Below are 18,117 nucleotides of genomic sequence, written 5' to 3' on the forward strand. Positions count from 1 at the left end.
CAAGAAATTAAATCATACATGCTAGGAATTTAGTTTATTACTAGAAAATTAAATACAAACTAACTTTTAATTGTATAAACTACAAAATCCAGGAGTTTAATAATAATACTGCCAATACTACTAAATATTGGCTAACTCCCACAATTGTAGCATAATTACATATATATATATATATATATATATATATATATATATATACGTTTAGAAATACCAAACAATGCTTAATGTATTAATGATAAGGGTTTAGAGTGATCTTAAGATGTGACTGGTGTATCAGTTTCAGTAATGGCTTCATTGGTGGAACTTTGTTCAACATCATTAAGAAGCCTCAAGAGTTCATCTCTCTTAGCCACCAAAGCTTGCATCTTGGACTCAAGTTTCTCAAGCTTTTGCCTCAGTTTGGCAGGATCTTTCTTATCTTCAGGGTTTTTCTCTTCTTTGTTCTTATCCTTCTTCTTATCCTTCTTACTCTTCTCCTTAGAATTTTCTTCATCACCATGCTCATCTTCGTCGTCTTTCTCTTTCTTTTCCTTTTTATTCTTCTTCTTATCCTTTTTCTCATGATTAACTTCTTCATCCTCATGTTTCTCGTCTTGTTCACCTCCTCCCATATTGTTGCACGCTATATTTTGATTTTGTTCCCTCTGAGAATGAAATAAAGTATTTCTTAAAATTGAACTACTACTATTTGTATCTTAGAATATAAGTATTTCAAATTTGAAATATTCAGTTAAGAGATCAAAGTATCTATTAATTTGATAAATTTCATAACTACTTTAAGTACATTGATAATTTAAACTTTTTTTCTTTTAAACACCAACATCTCTATATTATCCAAGTAATTTTTTAAAAAATCTAGTATTAAATAAAAGTGATTGATAAAAAGTGAAATAATATTAAATTTTTGTCAAACGTAAGAACTTTTTAGCTATGACATGTCAAATAAATAAAAAACATCATTAGAAAAATAAAGAAACGATAATTTTTCATATTAAAAAAGTTGATTTTAGAATTAAATATGTTTTAGAGATAAATTAAAAATTTGAATCTATCAAGTAACAATCACAAAATGTTTTTATGTAGTTGTAAACTAGCTGGGAAAAAAAGGCACATGAATAGGGAGATGCAGAGGAATTAAAAAGCGAAGGAACATGTCACCTGGGGACAAAGGTTTGAAATCTCTTGGGATGCTCCAAGATCAACAAAGATTTGCAATTAACTCTTAAAATTGCTTAACCATGTATGGGCAGTGTTTCAATTTGTAATGCATGGACAAAGATGAACAGCCATTTCTCCTTCACTAATTTCTGTGGTTTTACCGCAGAGTACATAGTAGTAACTGCACATTTGAAAGGGTTACAATTAATTTACTTTATTTAGCTATGTTGTTAACTATATAATTAGTGATTCCTAGTTATTAGTTTGCTAATGATATGAGAGAAAATGTGTGGTGCTCTCATATGCTTTAAATAAATCATCCTTACTAATAAACCATTTTATTTATTAAATATATGTAATAATAACAAGTATAGAATCAATAATTTTAATTTGTTCTCTTAATAAATGATCTTGAATTTAAGTTTTATAATATGATGTACAAATCCTGCGCGAGGACTAGCAAAATTCTTGCAACAAATCCTAGCTAATATGTAATTATGTATCTTTACTATAAAACCAACTCTCCCAACAAAATTTGAAAAAAAAGACTAGATATAAATTAGATCCAAAAATCTTGCACTTTAAATCTGTTAACGGAGTAAATCCAAATAGTTATGCTATATATTCAAATATTTTTGGCAACTAAATTCAATTAAGTTAGTTCAAGTTCAACAAAAACTAATTTCATAAGCAAGAGCGTATACACACACGTTGGCGCCACTTTTCACTAAAGCAACGAGACGTTTCGAAGCCGCACGCATTATGAAAAATAGTTCATCTCTCTTCCTCAAAACTTCAACACAAAAAATTCAAATGACACTCAAAATCTTTTAAAAATTTCTAAAAATCTTTGCTCTCAGAGTTACGTTCGAAATCTTCAATAAGAAACACTAAAAGAGAAGGCGAAAGATTATTGAAGATGCTCAAAAATTAATCGTCCATATTTTTTCATTTTTTTTCTTTCGTATTTTCGATCACGAAACACTAAATAGTCATATTTCTATATATTTAGTAGATTCAATTTCTGTTTTCGCAATAACGTACTTTCATTTTGTGATAACTGTGTTAGGTCAGTGTAAGAATGTTGTTGTAGTGCTTCTGGTGTCATTCCTATATTAATCACCTTTTCTTATCCAAAACTAATTTACATGTGTTTTTGTACATGTTTGAGTTATTTTCATGTGTTTTTGTGCATACTTGAGTGATTTGCATGTTTTGAACTGAGTTTGTGTGTAGTAACCAAGAAGTACTCTCAGTCCATTTTGTCCTGGATTTGGTGTAACCAATATATAAAATGTTGCTGTAATATTTCTTATGTCATTTTGTGCATGTTTGAGTGATTTGCATGTGTTATTGTTCATGTTTGAGTAATTTGTATGTTTTGAATTGAGTCTGGCTTTAGTAATCAAGAAGTACTTTCGGTGCATTTTGTGTGATTTTAGGTGTAATTGGTGTTGTTGTCCTGAATTTGGTGTAATAAGGCCTTAAAATGCTGTAGTAATTCTCGTGCCATTTTGTGCATGTTTGAATGATTTTCATGTGTTTTGTGCATGTTTGAGTGATTTGCATACTTTGAACTGAGCTTGTGTCTAGTAATCAGTAAGTAGTTTTAGTACATTTTGTGTGAATTGAGGTGTAATTGGTTTTATTGTTCTGGATTTAGTGTAATTTGGCCCTTGAATGTTGCTGTAGTAATTCGGGTGTCATTTGTGCATGTTTGAGTGCTTTTCATGTGTTTCTGTGTATGTTTGAGTGATTTGCATGTGTTTTTGTTCATATTTGAGTGATTTGCATATTTTGAACTGAGTTTGTGTGTAGTAATCAAGAAGTACTTTTAGTGCATTATGTGTGAATTGAGGTGCAATTGGTGTTATTGTCCTGGATTTGGTGTAATTAGACCATAGAATGTTATTGTAGTACTTCTGGTATCATTTTGTGCATGTTTGAGTTATTTGCATGTATTTTTGTTCATGTTTGAGTGATTCACATGTTTTGAACTGAATTTGTGTGTAGTAATCATGTGATAACCGAAGAAGAGAGAGAGAGAAAGAGAGAGAAGCATGTGGAGGGCACATGCCCCACTAAAATCTCCTTTTTCTCATTCCTTCGTAAAAGAAAAACTCAAACCCTCTCCTTTCCTTCATCTTCCCTTTCATTCTATTTTCTTCATACCAAAATTTTTACACAACCTCAACACACTAGATTTCATTTTATCTTTCTATTTTATCTCTATTTTAATATATCACTTTTAACCATAGAAAAAATTTATTTTCTCAAAATCCCAAATCATGGAGTTCATCTTAATGAGTGAAGAAAGCATTCAACTTTTGAGTTTCGGTTATTATTGGGACTTCAAGATAACTCTTTAACTCAATAATTAGCTATATCTCTAATTTTTGTCATTTATATACTTGTGAGTTTAGCTAAATCCGAAATTAGGGTTATTAGGTTAGGAAATTTGAAACTTTTGTCAAACTGAGTAAGATTATGTTAATTGACAATATTAGTAGCTCACGAATATTATTATTGTCAAAATTTTAGAATTGTAGAGTTATTGAACATCACTTGGTAGTTCGACGCACTCATTATTGCTTCCAATTTTTTGGAATCAGGTTGTGAATAGATATTATCTCTATAATTATTTTTAAATGTATTACTATAAGTATTTAACTTGGATTTTGAGTTTTTGCATCTAAAAGTATTTGATTTTGTAAATTTTGAATTTTTAGAAGGAATATTTATTTTTGAAAACTCATAACTTTATAAAAATACACATGAGACGATATATCTTTTATGAAGCATACATATTTTTCATATTTGACAATGTTAAACTTTAATTAAATTTTTAATATGCATTTATGTGTGTATATGTATTTATTATGAAATTTAGTAATATGTTACAAGTATTAGAGATTTGTTATAAGTGATTTGGCTTGAATTGGTTTGAGAGATTTTGACTAAAAAAACGTAGTTAACGGCGGTTATGACGTTAACCTAGATGCATCTTACTCAAATCTCAACTACCAGAGATGTTGCTAGCCTAACGTGTAGGTCACACATTGGATCTGTTATATCATACAGGCACACTGGAAGAAGGGTTACCCTTAGTGGTGGAGCCACCCTATGTATGTAATATTCGGTTTGATTTGACTTGTGGAATGAGAACTCTAATTCAGCTCATCCTTTTAATTACTTATCTAATAATTTGCATATTTACTTAATATGAATTTCTTATCTCTAAAAAAAATATAACTTTCAAGGTAAAATTTGTATTGTCTTGTGTAGGTTATAGATATAATATTTGCTCACCGAGTTGCAAAATTCATCCTACTATATTTTCATATTTTTCTGATACAGGTGTCATTCCAGGTTCCATTTCACCCGTCCCTCAGTAGATCTTAATAATTTCAGTGAGCCTTTGTTCTTTCTAAGGACTATGTGTTTATGTAATAGAATCTTTGCACAAAAATCTAGATTATGTCAATACTCCATATATCACAGGAAGGGTCCTCATGTGGGTTATGTTATTTTGAATATCAAACTATTTAGATAGTAATTATGATTTGGTTATGTAAAACTCATTAATTTAAATATATACCTTAGTTATCCCAAATCAGTGAATATAAGGAGTACCTACCCTTTCTTGATAAAAAAAAAGCTAGTATCCTATCCATTTGTCAGTTTTTATTTGTAAAATTCGAGGTTATTTAGACTAAAATATTGTCCTATTTATCCAAACTTCAGCTATTTGCCCCAATTTGTCATGGAGGACATTGGTGGCTATGGATTGTGAATGTGCAAAAGAAAATCTTTTATGTTCTTGACCTCATTCACAAAGAATCTCCCTCTGATGAAAGAACACTAATGAATAAATTTATTCTAAGTTATTTATATAATGCATATTTTTATTTTCTTTATCAATTCTCTTGTTTGTGTGCTTGTTTTAAAGTGAGTTTATGCATCGTAATCATTAATTAATATTGGTGCAATTCTATGTGAAATCAAGTGCACTTATGCTTGTTTGTGTGTCATTATCCATATATGTATATAAATTCTTCCAGAACAATTTAATCCATCTGAGGGGTTTGTCTTCTCAGTTAGAGATGTATTTGATTTCTATTTTTTTTCTCTATTACATGTAATCAATTGGTTTTTAATTTCATTTTTCTTCCTATTTGTATTCTTAATTTTGGTAGAAAAATCTATAAGTTTAGAATATTCTTTGTAAAAGTTTTCAACTTTTTCAAGTGTGTTAAAAGTCATCCCAACTTTTGATACAAACTACTCATCAACATCATACAAAAACTGAAAAAACACCGAAAACTTATAAGCATTACACTGAGAATAAATCTATATTACACTAAATTGTGTTTCAAAATACACCGAAAATGTCATTGAACGTAATATAAATAGACTCATCAAAAAATAATTTAAAACTCTTACGTTCCCTTCAAATTTAAATCTTCAACCATGGCACTGATTTTCACAAAGAAAAATGAAATTATTCAACTCGTAGATAAACAACTACATGAGCATCAACTACTAACAAACTACATTAACTAGGAACAAAGCAAACCTCGTCCACTTGATTGGATTTAGAACAATAATCTAATTTGTTCTGATTCAACTGATCTAAACTTGCATCATCATTTATTATTTTCAAAAACAAAAAACATATTCAAATTTAATTTCACTGCTTGATTTTAAGAAAAATTTTATCCAAATCTTCAAATCAGTCCAAAACAAAAAATGGAGGGAATGGAGATAACACAGAGAAATTTGAAAAAAAAACGAAATCCACAGAAAAAGAAGCCGTTTACGTCAAAAGAAAGTTATATATAATGGCGTGTTTAGTCAAAAAACAATTAGAGATAGTAGCACATAGATGTTAATTAGGTTATACTAATTTAGTTGGATTTAGTTGGATAATTAATTTGATTGTAGAACATTATTATAATCCAAATTAATATTTATTTGATTTTGTCAAATAGACTCAATTTTTTATGGGTATTAATTAGCTTGAATACCAGATGATTAGTTCTCTCAAATGTTTAAACTTTGGTAGTTAAAAATTGTTGTTTAATATATAGTAAGTATTTCAAATGTTCCATGGTATTAAGTGTTCTAGTATTCTTAACTATTGTTCTTAATCATGTATATATTTTATGATTGAAATCGATTATTGAAATATATTTAATAATTGAGATCAATAACTAAAAATACTAAAACCCTAGGTATATGTGAAATACTTTATTTATATATATATATATATATATATATATATATATATATTAAAAGAGAACTAAAAATAGCCTCTAAATTCATTTTTAATTTTCTAGGCTTCTACTATTTTGCCACGTCAGTTTTAGTGGTCAATTTACACAACTTGAATACAACTTATCTAACTAAATTATCTTTTAATTCTCCTATTTCTATTTGAAATACTTTTTAATCCTTTTACAAAATAAAAAAAAATCCATTACTATTCTTATAATTTATTATACAATGAATGAGCAATAATAACATAACTTGAACCTTCTCTTATGTCATAAGATTATTATCATATTTTTATCTCTTTGTAACCTTCTTCCTTTGTATAATATTATAGGATTTTTTTAAATATTATTCTTTACATTCTCTGAAGGTTCCAGAAGATTTAGAGAATGGGTTGAATCTATGACCTTCTTTAACTTTGATTAGTTAAGTTTTAAAACCAGAAATTAAACTTTGTTTCTGTTTAGTCTGTGCAGCAGATTATGCAAGAGACAATTTCAATTTGTCTCATAAAAACCAGAAAAACAAAACTAGAGCAGAAAGAAAGAAGGTGACACAGCCATAGATTCTGGTTCAGTTGTCTTGTGCAATGCAATCTACATCCACTCTCTACCACAACGTTGGTAGAATTTTTACTATCAATCCAAGTATTACATACACCAATTTCCTAGGATTCAACGTAATCCAATCTGGGCACACAAGTTTCAACACAAACTTGACTTGGCTATGCTAATGCCTAGACTCACCACACTAAGTGCTTACCCAACTTAGCAAAGGATACCTCTCAAGTACATGACACAAAACAAAAAATACAACCAAAAGAAATCTAAAATCACTCTTGGCTTTTCTCTCAAGTATTTTTCTCAGCCTTTTTTGCTCTATGGCTCTTTCTCAATACCTCTCTTTCTTGCCTTTAACCTCTCAAAGAAAACTAAGAAAGATATACATTAAAACTGAAATACAAAGAGTAAAACATAAACGAGATGATGAATAACAGTTTTGACTCTATGCACTGAACCTAGTATCTAAACTCATAACCTTGTTCTTCATCTTGGTGGAGTGCTCCCTTTAGTGTAGGTGCAATGCTTCCAAGACATCAAACTCATAAGTGAAGTTTCTCTTTATGCTTTTTCTCTCGAGTTCTCTCTCCCCCTCTTCCAAACAGATTCAATTTTTCTTTTTATACCTTGTTCTAATCCAAGATTAGAGTTTCTCCTAAATCGACTTCTTGGACTTTGAGCTTTTAGAATTCATCCCTTTTTTTTCTTCAATCAGCTCCTGAGTTAGGGATTTTAAATCTGATTCATTTGCTTAACCGAGAACAACAGAACAGCAGAAATAAGCTTGCTCAGTGATAATTCCAAATCCAAACCCTTGAAATTGTACTTTGACTCCAAGTAACAATGTAGGCCATAAATTTGAAGCAGAGATAAACAGACGCAACGTTCTTTGTTTATCCCAAAGAGAACAATGCTGAGACTTAGCTTTCCTTTTGCTTGAGATGCATTGGACTTGGTTGGTAGATTTTCCATTCCTATTCATCATCCATGGGATTTCACGCTTTGGGCTTCAACCAACAAAGATTTGGGTTGTAACTTTAATCAATTTTTGAGCCTGCATCACTAAATCAAACTATTAAACTAGGGGTGGCAACGGGGTGGGTAGGGGCGGATTTTTGCTCTACCCAACCTCATCCTGCCGTACAACAACCCGCATAGAACCCGCCCCACTTTTACCCGCGGATAGTAAAACGTTAAACCCTAACCCGCCCCTATACCCGCCAATATAATTATTAAAATCCAATAAATAAAATTAAATTTCAAAATTTATATAATCATCATCATATACATAACATAAATTAAAGTACAAATTTAGATATGATACAATATTATTAATTATTTACTAATTATTTTACATATATTATACATATTATATATTAAAATTATATATATTATATATATAGTGGGGTGGGTAGGGGCGGATATTACCTAAACCCGACCCGCCCCGCCCCTCTCAAGAATCTGCCCCACTAAAAACCCACCCCGGTGCGGGACGGGTAATTACCCGCCCCGAGCGAGTAGGGCCGGGGTGGGTACCCGCGGGTTCGGATGGTATTGTCATCTGTATATTAAACTCAATTGGATATTTAACCCTATAAATCAATGTTTGTCATCATTATTAATTAATTATTTTCTTAACTCAACATTCTCTTATTATTTAATTTTATATAGGTTATTTTATGCTTTCAATACTAATAAATTCTTTTTGATAAGTATAAATTGAGTTAAATTATAATTCATTCTCACCTTATATGTTTACTCTTTCTTATATCTACTATATAAATCGACATTCACTCTACATATTTTCTTTATCTCTTTCTACATAATTTTATATTTCTTTTTTGTTTTTCTCTTACTTTTGCTAAATATATGTACTAAGTGATTATGTAATTGTATTTATTAGGATGAAGATGAAGAAGAAAATGATGATAACTCAACTAAATAGAAGAAGACGACTTGAATTAACATAATCACTAAATTAAGGTCAAAACATTCTTTGTAAGTATTAGTTAACGAGCTATATTAATGTTAGTTCTCATATTTTCTTTTATAGTTGGATTGGGTGTGAGACTTATCATGTGAATCACCTATCTTATACAATAATAAAGTGTGCACTTTAAGGTGTGTATCTAATAAAAATAAGTAAATCAATATATGTCAACCTTCAAGCTATTTTAACTTTTAGCAAATGCCTACTATAGTAATTCATGAAATTTGTTTGCAAGGTTTCATGAGATCTAAAATGAAGAGGACAAGTGAATCACATCAAGACAACAAATATTCGAAAATAAAACGATATTTCTTTTCTGTTAGTGCTTTGTAATGAATAAGTTCTATGTATTCTTATATGAAGAAGTGTGAATGGCTTTCAAGTGACATGAATGTGTTTCATAAATAAAGTTGTATATCATGTGTTTATTTGATAGAGTACGGTGTGATTTCTAATCTTTCATTATTTTTTTATGTTTTTTTTAATCTCACTTATAAAATTAATGGTGAGAGATCACATTTTATTCCCTCAATTATTAAAAAAATTTATAGAATCCATTCTTTGTGCTTTTGTGTTTAAGTTGTAAATGTATGTTGTAAGAATAGAGTTTACCATAAAAAATAGATGTATGTCTACATAAAGTTGTTCTATGAATAAGATTGATCTATATTTCTATAAAAATACACGTATGATATCTGAAAATTATATGTAGTTGTTTGTCTATCAATAAACTTTTATTTATTCTTGATCAAATATAAATAATCTCTTTAGAACAGAAAAACTTACATAATAAAGCATGAGAAAATATATAATTCAAAATGGCATTTATATATGTAGTCTTTAATTTCAACACAATATTTAATAAAAAAAAAACTACGAATAAAAAATAGGTAAAAAAAATTACATATAATCTCTTCAGATAATTATGTCAAAAAATATGATTCACAAATTCTAGAATAACAAATAAAATACCAATACATTAAACCGCTCTATTTTGATAAATAAAATATATAATATTAAAAAAAATTCTTGTTCAAAATATCATTTATATTAGTTATTTAAATAAAGTTCCTACTTTTTTTTAAAATATTATAAAAACTAACACGCTAATATTTTCAAACGAAGTTTGCATATCAATAATCAAGACACTACGAAAAAATATAAAAAAAAATATGAGACATTTTTAAATGAGAAACTTATATATAAAGGTGAAATAAAAAGGACCATACAAAACATAAACAAGTTAATATTTTAGAAAGAGCTCATCTCTACAAAAACATGAGAGGAAGAACAAATCATTTCAATAGAAAGTAAAAACACAAAAGTAAAATAAATACTACATAAGAAGACTAATAAGTGTATGTCAACTACAAATAATATAAAAATAAAAACAATAAATGCATATGTAACTTTATACGACCCCAATATCAAATACCTATATCTTTTGTTAAAATGCAGAATATTTCATTTCAAATTCTCTTCACCTTGAACAACTATATTGAATTATATACGAATCGCAAAATTAATACTTTGTACAATATTTTCAGATTTAATATTAATTTATATATTATTTTATTAATTTGTAAATAATATAACACTTTTAAATCTATACTATATACTAATTTTTATTTCGGGTTTTAGTCTAGTATATATATAACACTACCCAAGAGCATTCTCCTTTAATTTATAAACCAATAGCACATTTTAGTTTTTTATTTTCAAATTATTTCTACAAAATTATATAAAAATCAGTTCAAAACATTTACTATAAAAAGGTATGAATCGAGCGGCACATTAAGGACCTATCAATCTACCAGTAATGAGGAAAAAGTTACAATAAAAAAGTTCAAATAATTGTTCTATAAGTTTACCTCTGGCGTTCATAATAAGTCATTTTAAGATTTAACAAGCTAGGTAGACACAAAAAGTACTAATAATACGAGGGAGATAGCTGAACCCTGTATGAAGGAAAAATATGCAAAAGAACATGTACAATCCTAAAAACATTATCTATGACCCACCAGTTCCCACAACATATGGGTTTGCTTTTCATTGAAACCTGACTGAACTAACTTGGCTGGGATCAATTATAACCCCGTGAACTGATCCTGATCGGCGCGAATTTCTACGGTGTCTTGCCGAAGCAGATGATGATAGTCGAACACCAGAAGGAACTGGAACTTTTTGTGAGTGACCAGAGATACATAGAGCACCAGATTCATCTTGCTCCCAGTATACTTCTACCATAACCCCTGTTGGGTACTCTTCAGACTCTGTTTCTGGAATTCCAACAAATCTAGCTCCTATAGGAATCTGCATGATTATTGTATTAATCAGCATAAAATCACAAGATGTCATGACTCAACAGCAATCACAACTGAAAAGTGTAATTCACAAATTCCATGTAGAGGTGTGAGTGCTGAAATCAACTTGGTTTGTTCACGGTGTAAATCCTTGACAAGTGTGTATAAATTAACATTTGATATTCATCTTCTGCTAACAATCAATACAACTACTATAATTTGAATAAAAAATTATATTTGAACCAAAAATAAAAATGAAGATTATGGCCCCTTCACACGGCTATTTTGAGTTGATCAAATAGCATTTTTGAATTTGAAGTTTGAACAAAACTTGACTTGTTAAGACGTATAACCAATATGAAAAATGTTATGAGGCCAATACTTTTTATCAATATTAGCCAACACTTTGTGCCAACACTTTTTTTTTATTCTATTAGGATTTAGAGTCTAAGGTCTAGGGTTTAAAATTTAGCATCAAAATACTTTTGTTGGCCAACAAAATAATAAATTTTGTTTGTCATATAGCATTGCTCAACTCATATATAGAATAATTGAAAGCAAAAGATGGTTTGCACACACCTGCACAGACTCCCCAGATGTTAAGGTCAAAGTCACTAGGGTCCCATCAGCTGCAGCGCTTTCTAGCTCTGCTTGCTTTGCAATATTCAGGAAAACTTCTTCTAGAGTTGTCAGACCAAGCTGAATGTCAGATATGCCAAATTCTTCTTCTCTATCTTGGAGCTCCGCAAAAAAATTCTGCTTGGGAAGAAACAGCAATATAAGACAAGATACACCACATAAATAACCAATTTTTGAACCAAGATCTGCCTGTAGTGATCAGTATTAGATCAATAGTCACCCTCATCTTAAAAATGAATTTAAAGAAATAGAAACGAAAACCATAAAAGAAACAAAGCTTACTGTCAGGAGCCCCTCTTTGTCATGAGGAATCACAAAAGTTATGAAGTTGTTGTTCTCTTCCTTTGGCACTACATCTAAATGCTGTCAAAATATTATAAGAGGTCAAACTTTAATCTTTTGCTTGACATGGAAGAACTCTAAACACCCCATTATTATTTAGAGTACTTTTTATACACTTTCAGTGTAAAAGAATTATCTTTTACGTTATCATTCAATCATATCTACTATGTAAAATAGTTTTCTATAATAGTGCATCAAAAATTAAATTCTATTATTATCTTACATTCTTAAAGAATTGCTTCACAGCCTCATGATGTACCGTAGAAACAGCATCCCTATTGTCTGTACGACTTTCAACATTGTTCCCATAGAAGCTGATATTAGCAATGAAACCAGTACCAAAGCGTGACTTCAATCTGATTGCGGTGCCAATACAGCAAAGCTTTCCCTTTGCCATGATTCCTATTCGATCACTGAGAATGTCAGCTTCTTCCATAGAGTGTGTGGTAAGGACAATGGCACGACCTCTTTTAGCATTTTCAATTATGTCCCATACGTGCCTCCTTGTTATTGGATCCATACCAGTAGTCTAAATTTTAAAATCAAGAGACGAATCTTGTAATCAATCCAATTGAATAAATTCACAAAAAAGGAAGTATCCAACTTTGCATACGTACTGGTTCATCCAAAACAACCAATTTAGGGTCACCAATAAGGGAAATTGCAACACTGAGTCGACGTTTCATTCCTCCACTGTAACTTCCAGCTCTCACTTTTGCCGAATCAGTGAGTCTCACCTCTGCCAGTGATGTTTGGGTAATCTATATTTTTCAAAAAGAACTTGAGTGTAAATTTCAAGGTAAGAAGGTATTATACATGACTAAATTATAATTTTGAAAATTGCAATATCTCCTTTGAGATTCAAGCGATATTACATTCAACCAATGTTGGCAAAATGACACATGGTATTCTTGTGGCATGACTCCAACCCCGGAGTGGTGTCTATGTAGCCATAACTAACTAAAGGGGATGATGTGTAATGTCGCATAACCTCAATGAGGTCAGTGATAAATAAATTCTAGTGGAGAAGCCATATATGCATGCAGTTGTGTGTGACTATGAGAAAAATTCAGGAGAACACATACTAAGTTGATGGAACTTGGGGTTAGGCCTTTGATAGTAGCAAAGAGTTGAAGATGCTCTTCGCCGGACAGTGCATCCCACAAGATATCAAACTGCAAAAGAGAAAATTTAATAAAAGGTCAATCAGTTTGCTACAGAGGAGAAAGAGAGTGTCATTGGCAAATGAGAGGGAGAGAGAAACACCTGGGGACATACTCCTATAAGCTTTTGAATGTTTGACATGCCAGTGGAGCTACGGATGGAATGTCCATAAATCAATGCTGATATGAAAGATGCAATTGTTACTATATATGGAAATATAGTTTTACTAATGATTGGAGAACAAGAGAGAAAGAGTTTCACCATCTCCATCAGTTGCTGGAGTTATCCCTGTCAAACAATTAATAACCGTAGTTTTACCCGCTCCATTAGGTCCTAATAGACAAAATAGTTGATCCCTTTCAAAGTTCACCCATAAATCCTGAAAAAGTTCAAGAACAGCACATTGTACATCATCCAAAAATGAGTCAGTTTCACGAAGAAGTAAATTATAAAGTAGTCCCACTATATTGCCAAATTGAAAGATGAAGCATACAGAGAAATAGCCAAACTGGTAATTGAAAATCATGATCCAGAAAGAAATCAGGTTAAAAAGATTTCTGCATGCTTAGTTTCTACGACCATCTAAGAGATGGATACTAAGATCCATCTTGCAACAGAAAAGCACCCAGACCACGAAGAAAACGGCTTCAGCAATGAAATATGTTGCAAGTACACAGCAAAAAGGACCAGAGAAGTGTTCTTTACATCTCCCAAACTTCAAAGACCAGAACTTTTTGAAGAATTGTGTACCTTAACGGCATTGTAAGGTTTAATTCTTTTACATTTACAGCAGCAACCAATATTACAAGCACCAGGATATGTCTTTGCAAGGCCACGTATCTGAACAGCAACATTTGCATCAACCACACCTTCTGTTATTTGTCTTTTGACAGTATTTTGTTCTTCAAGGACATCTTGATCATCTGGTGTAACATGTTCTTGACGAGGCACTGAAACTATGCAGCAACTACAAACCCCACCCTCTGCAAAAGCAAGTTAAGGAAAGAAGGAAGACAAGTTCAGCCAAAAGTAGCTGTTAAGAAGAAATAATGAACACAGCTTAAATCACAAAATATTCAGTCACCTTTCACATTTTGGCCTCCTCTTCCCATCCAATAGTTCGGATTTAGAAAGTATAACATCGATTTCCTCACACCAGATGCATTGGGGATTATGTTGTCGAAGTAGATGGCCAGAACAAACCACAAAACGAATGTAGCTAAGAGCCATTGATAAATGTCATTCTGTCCATGGAAGAAGAAATGATAAGTAATTGTTGCATCAAAAATGAAGGGAAATGGCAAAAGGGGCATATAGAACCATAGTAGAATAGGTAGTCAAAAGCTTCTTAATTTGATTTTGTGGGTGTTGGTATAAATTATAAATTATTGCATACAATTGTAATCACACAGCCTTCATCTTCAGGACCGCATTGTCCCCGTTTACTCCATCGAATACCATGATCTTCAGAAGTTGAGACCGCCTCAGAAAGAATATGTAGAGCTTGAGCGAAGGGATTGGGCGGAAAGAAAGACCAAATTATTCGGAAAGTCTTGGAAATGCTATCTGAATAAGGAAATCCTGCTTGTATAACAAGCTGCAATTTGCAGAATTCCAAACAAGGATAGTATGAGTGATCTTTCTTTCTCTATATTCAGTAAACCTAGTCTACATAGTGTAATAGGGACTCATACCTGAGTCACAAAGCCAACAATAAATATGGAGAAGCCTACTGTTGTCGCTGAAGAGGATTTACTAATGAAAGCAGATAGCATGAAAGCTAAGCCAGTCTAAAAACAAAACAGAATTGATATGTATGAGAAATTATTCCCAATATACAAAAAACAACCAATGAACAAGCAAAATCTATACATGGTAAATTGAGAGAAATCTGAAAAGTTTTCGTACCATACTGAGTTCAAATAGGAAGAACACAAAGAACACGACCAGAAAATCGTTTTTCAAGAAGAAACGAAACTGAAACATCATTCCAAACAGAACTACGAGAAGGGATGACAGGAGAGTAATGAATGCCTCCCAGATGAGCCAGGACAACCAGTAAGCAGAATCATAAAGCCCCATCATAGTCATTGCCTGTGTCAACAACATTAAGTACGCACAAGAATAACTACAAACTATGATTGAAAAATGTTGAAATTGTGGGCTTTGACTTGTGAAACGTTAAATACCTGGCGAAGTTTAAGCTCTTTTTCTGTAACCAAAGAACTCATCTGAAGCACAAAATTGAACATGGCAATCGCAAGGAAAAATGTTGGACCTACGGAACTCACTGTTGAGAAAGGTGCCGTGGCTGGGTGTGCAAACTCCCTCAAAAAGACATTCCAGCTGAAGTTCGAGTCTGAAGTTTTTAGAAGTCGTAAATTAGATCATGGCTTTCAAAAGCAAAACATAAAGGGCATTAAACGGAATAATTTTATCATTCAAGGAAGATAATTTGCAAAATTCAAATAATGAACAAATTTACACCTCCAATCAGGTTCCTAGCAATTTCTCGCTCTGCAGCAAGCTGAAGTGGGAGTTGAAATGCAAAAGTGGGGTCTTCATATTTGCCTCTCTTTTGAACATATGTGGAATTTGTCTGTAAACCATAGCTGATGATAGTTTTACTTCTTTCCACAAAATGCAAAGCCCCTGGACAGTGCATAGGGTTGTTCAAAAGCCACTCGTCCACTGCAGCTTTATCACTAAAGGATTTCACCTGCAAAACAAGAAACAAAAAAAAATGTAAAACAAATAAAATCATAGTGACACATTCCCTCATGATCTCTCCAATTGTTGTGCAAGAGGTCAATATCGATGCAACAGTACTGTTGCTCCTTTGTGACTTCGAGATCACGGAATCAAGCCCTCTATTTTAGACTTATTCTTTCAGGACCAACTCTTCCATGAAAATTGTAAGCCTCAAACAAACCTAATTTTATTTTTTGGTCAAATGATAGGTGTCCTTCTATCACTTCGATCAACTACGTATTGGTTATGAAACCAAGCTAATTGATCACCAAAAAGAACATTTAAACAAACAAAATTCCAATTGATGGATAGGTAAGCAAGGTACCTTAGAGGGAGGTATAGTCCTTCCAGGGTTATTGTTCATGATAGCTTCAACAATGGTCCGAATTCTAGGGTTGCGATCACCGCTCCATACAAAATCATAGCAAGGGAGTTTGACGAAGAACTTGTTCTCGCATGGAGGGATGGAAGGTGAAGGGCGAAGCGGAGGCTCAGGGACGCTCTTGTAGTAAGTTGTATTCGAGTACTGAGCTTTAATTGCCTTGTCAATGGCGAAGATGAGGAACATGAAGAAGAGTGGTGACAGAACCTGAAGCAGCGTCGCCTTCCTGTTTCGCCATGACAGCAGAAGGTTCTTCCGTAAGAGAGCGCTGAATTGCTGAAAGAGCAGCGCGAAACCGCTCGTCACTTCCATTTTTGGTAACTTTTTTTTCTTCTTCCCGTTGGCTTGTTATGGTTTTGCTGTTTCCAGAATGTGAGTGGAGAGTTAGAAGGAAGGTGCTGAAGTAAACGGAAGACAGAGCAGAAGAAGCAACGTTCCTGTTCTTGTTTTTGTTATTGTCGTTGGTGTTTTTTACTATGTCTAATTTTCTTTTAAGAGTAAACTATTAACATCGTTCTCCATTTTCTAAAAAAGTCCACAAAATACCCACCTATCATTAGCTTAAACAGGTATGCTTTGAGATATTCGACGAAATTTTAAATTTAATTATTTTCAACAATCAACTTGCCCTTCAACATAATTATACCAAGATAATTGTATCTAAATTTTTATTAAGTGAAAATTGAAGTAAAGTCGATTTTAGATTAAGTTGATAATTGACGATTGTTAGATAAAAATTTAATCAAATCAGTCAAATTATTTAATGGCTCTCAGATATCAACTTCACGTAGTACATGAGTTTTCACTTTTTTATTACATTATTATTATATTAGTTCACAATAAATTATATTCTGGCCCAGACATATTAACGCAGTGCATTTTTATTGGAGTCTGTTTACTTCTCTTTTTTGTTTTTTATTTTTAAAATTATCAATTCTAAATTATTATATTTGTCAATATTTAAAAATTAATTATGATAAAACTTTTTAATAATTATAATATTTTATTTCAATATTTAAAAATTAATTATGATCAAATTTTTAAAAAATTATAATATTTTATATCAAGATTGGACAAAAGAAAGATCCATAAAAAGTGTTTCAATAAAGTATATGACAATAAAAAAGTATTATATATTAAAAATAAGTTAAATAGTGTATATATTTATACAAAAATATGTGATAGCTGATTTTTGTGTATATGTAACATGATTAATACACCAAACGTTGCATTTGTGAATTTTATGACAACACTTACTCAAAGTTACGCTTTTTAATAGAAAACAGAATACAAGAGAATAATGGTCATAAAATTCTTGTAGAAAAGCGTCGCTATTTGTCAGGAGAAAGCAACTCGTTTCCAAATTAAAGTTGCCACGAAAATTATTCTAATATATAAAAATGGAAGTTAATTATATTGATAATACCCTGATATATAATTTAATATCAATATAGTGTTATTATTAATAGTGTATCATAATTGATCAATTTCTATTATACATATTTAATAATGATGAAACCCCGGTAGAAAGAAAATGACGAAACAAGTTTCATG

The 18,117-nt window shown here is 31.3% G+C and overlaps 2 protein-coding genes across 2 annotated transcripts; both read right to left on the reverse strand.

Moving 5' to 3' along the window:
* Positions 1–254: 254 nt before the first annotated feature.
* LOC130981429 (protein PXR1) lies at positions 255–611 on the reverse strand. The gene has a single exon (XM_057905028.1). It carries the CDS (start codon positions 609–611, stop codon positions 255–257), a length of 357 nt encoding a protein of 118 aa, XP_057761011.1.
* A 10,214-nt stretch (positions 612–10,825) lies between these two features.
* LOC130981619 (ABC transporter A family member 2-like) lies at positions 10,826–17,062 on the reverse strand. The gene is made up of 16 exons (XM_057905195.1): positions 16,507–17,062; positions 15,918–16,149; positions 15,620–15,789; positions 15,339–15,524; positions 15,125–15,220; positions 14,827–15,027; positions 14,515–14,674; positions 14,181–14,413; positions 13,692–13,809; positions 13,533–13,609; positions 13,352–13,441; positions 12,884–13,027; positions 12,490–12,795; positions 12,207–12,287; positions 11,865–12,041; positions 10,826–11,295 (listed from the first exon to the last, which is right to left on the reverse strand). Exons 1-16 carry the CDS (start codon positions 16,873–16,875, stop codon positions 11,032–11,034), a joined length of 2,904 nt encoding a protein of 967 aa, XP_057761178.1. The 5' UTR covers positions 16,876–17,062; the 3' UTR covers positions 10,826–11,031.
* Positions 17,063–18,117: the final 1,055 nt, after the last annotated feature.

The sequence above is a fragment of the Arachis stenosperma genome, chromosome 5 (genome assembly GCF_014773155.1).
Source record: "Arachis stenosperma cultivar V10309 chromosome 5, arast.V10309.gnm1.PFL2, whole genome shotgun sequence".
Classification (NCBI taxonomy): domain Eukaryota; kingdom Viridiplantae; phylum Streptophyta; class Magnoliopsida; order Fabales; family Fabaceae; genus Arachis; species Arachis stenosperma.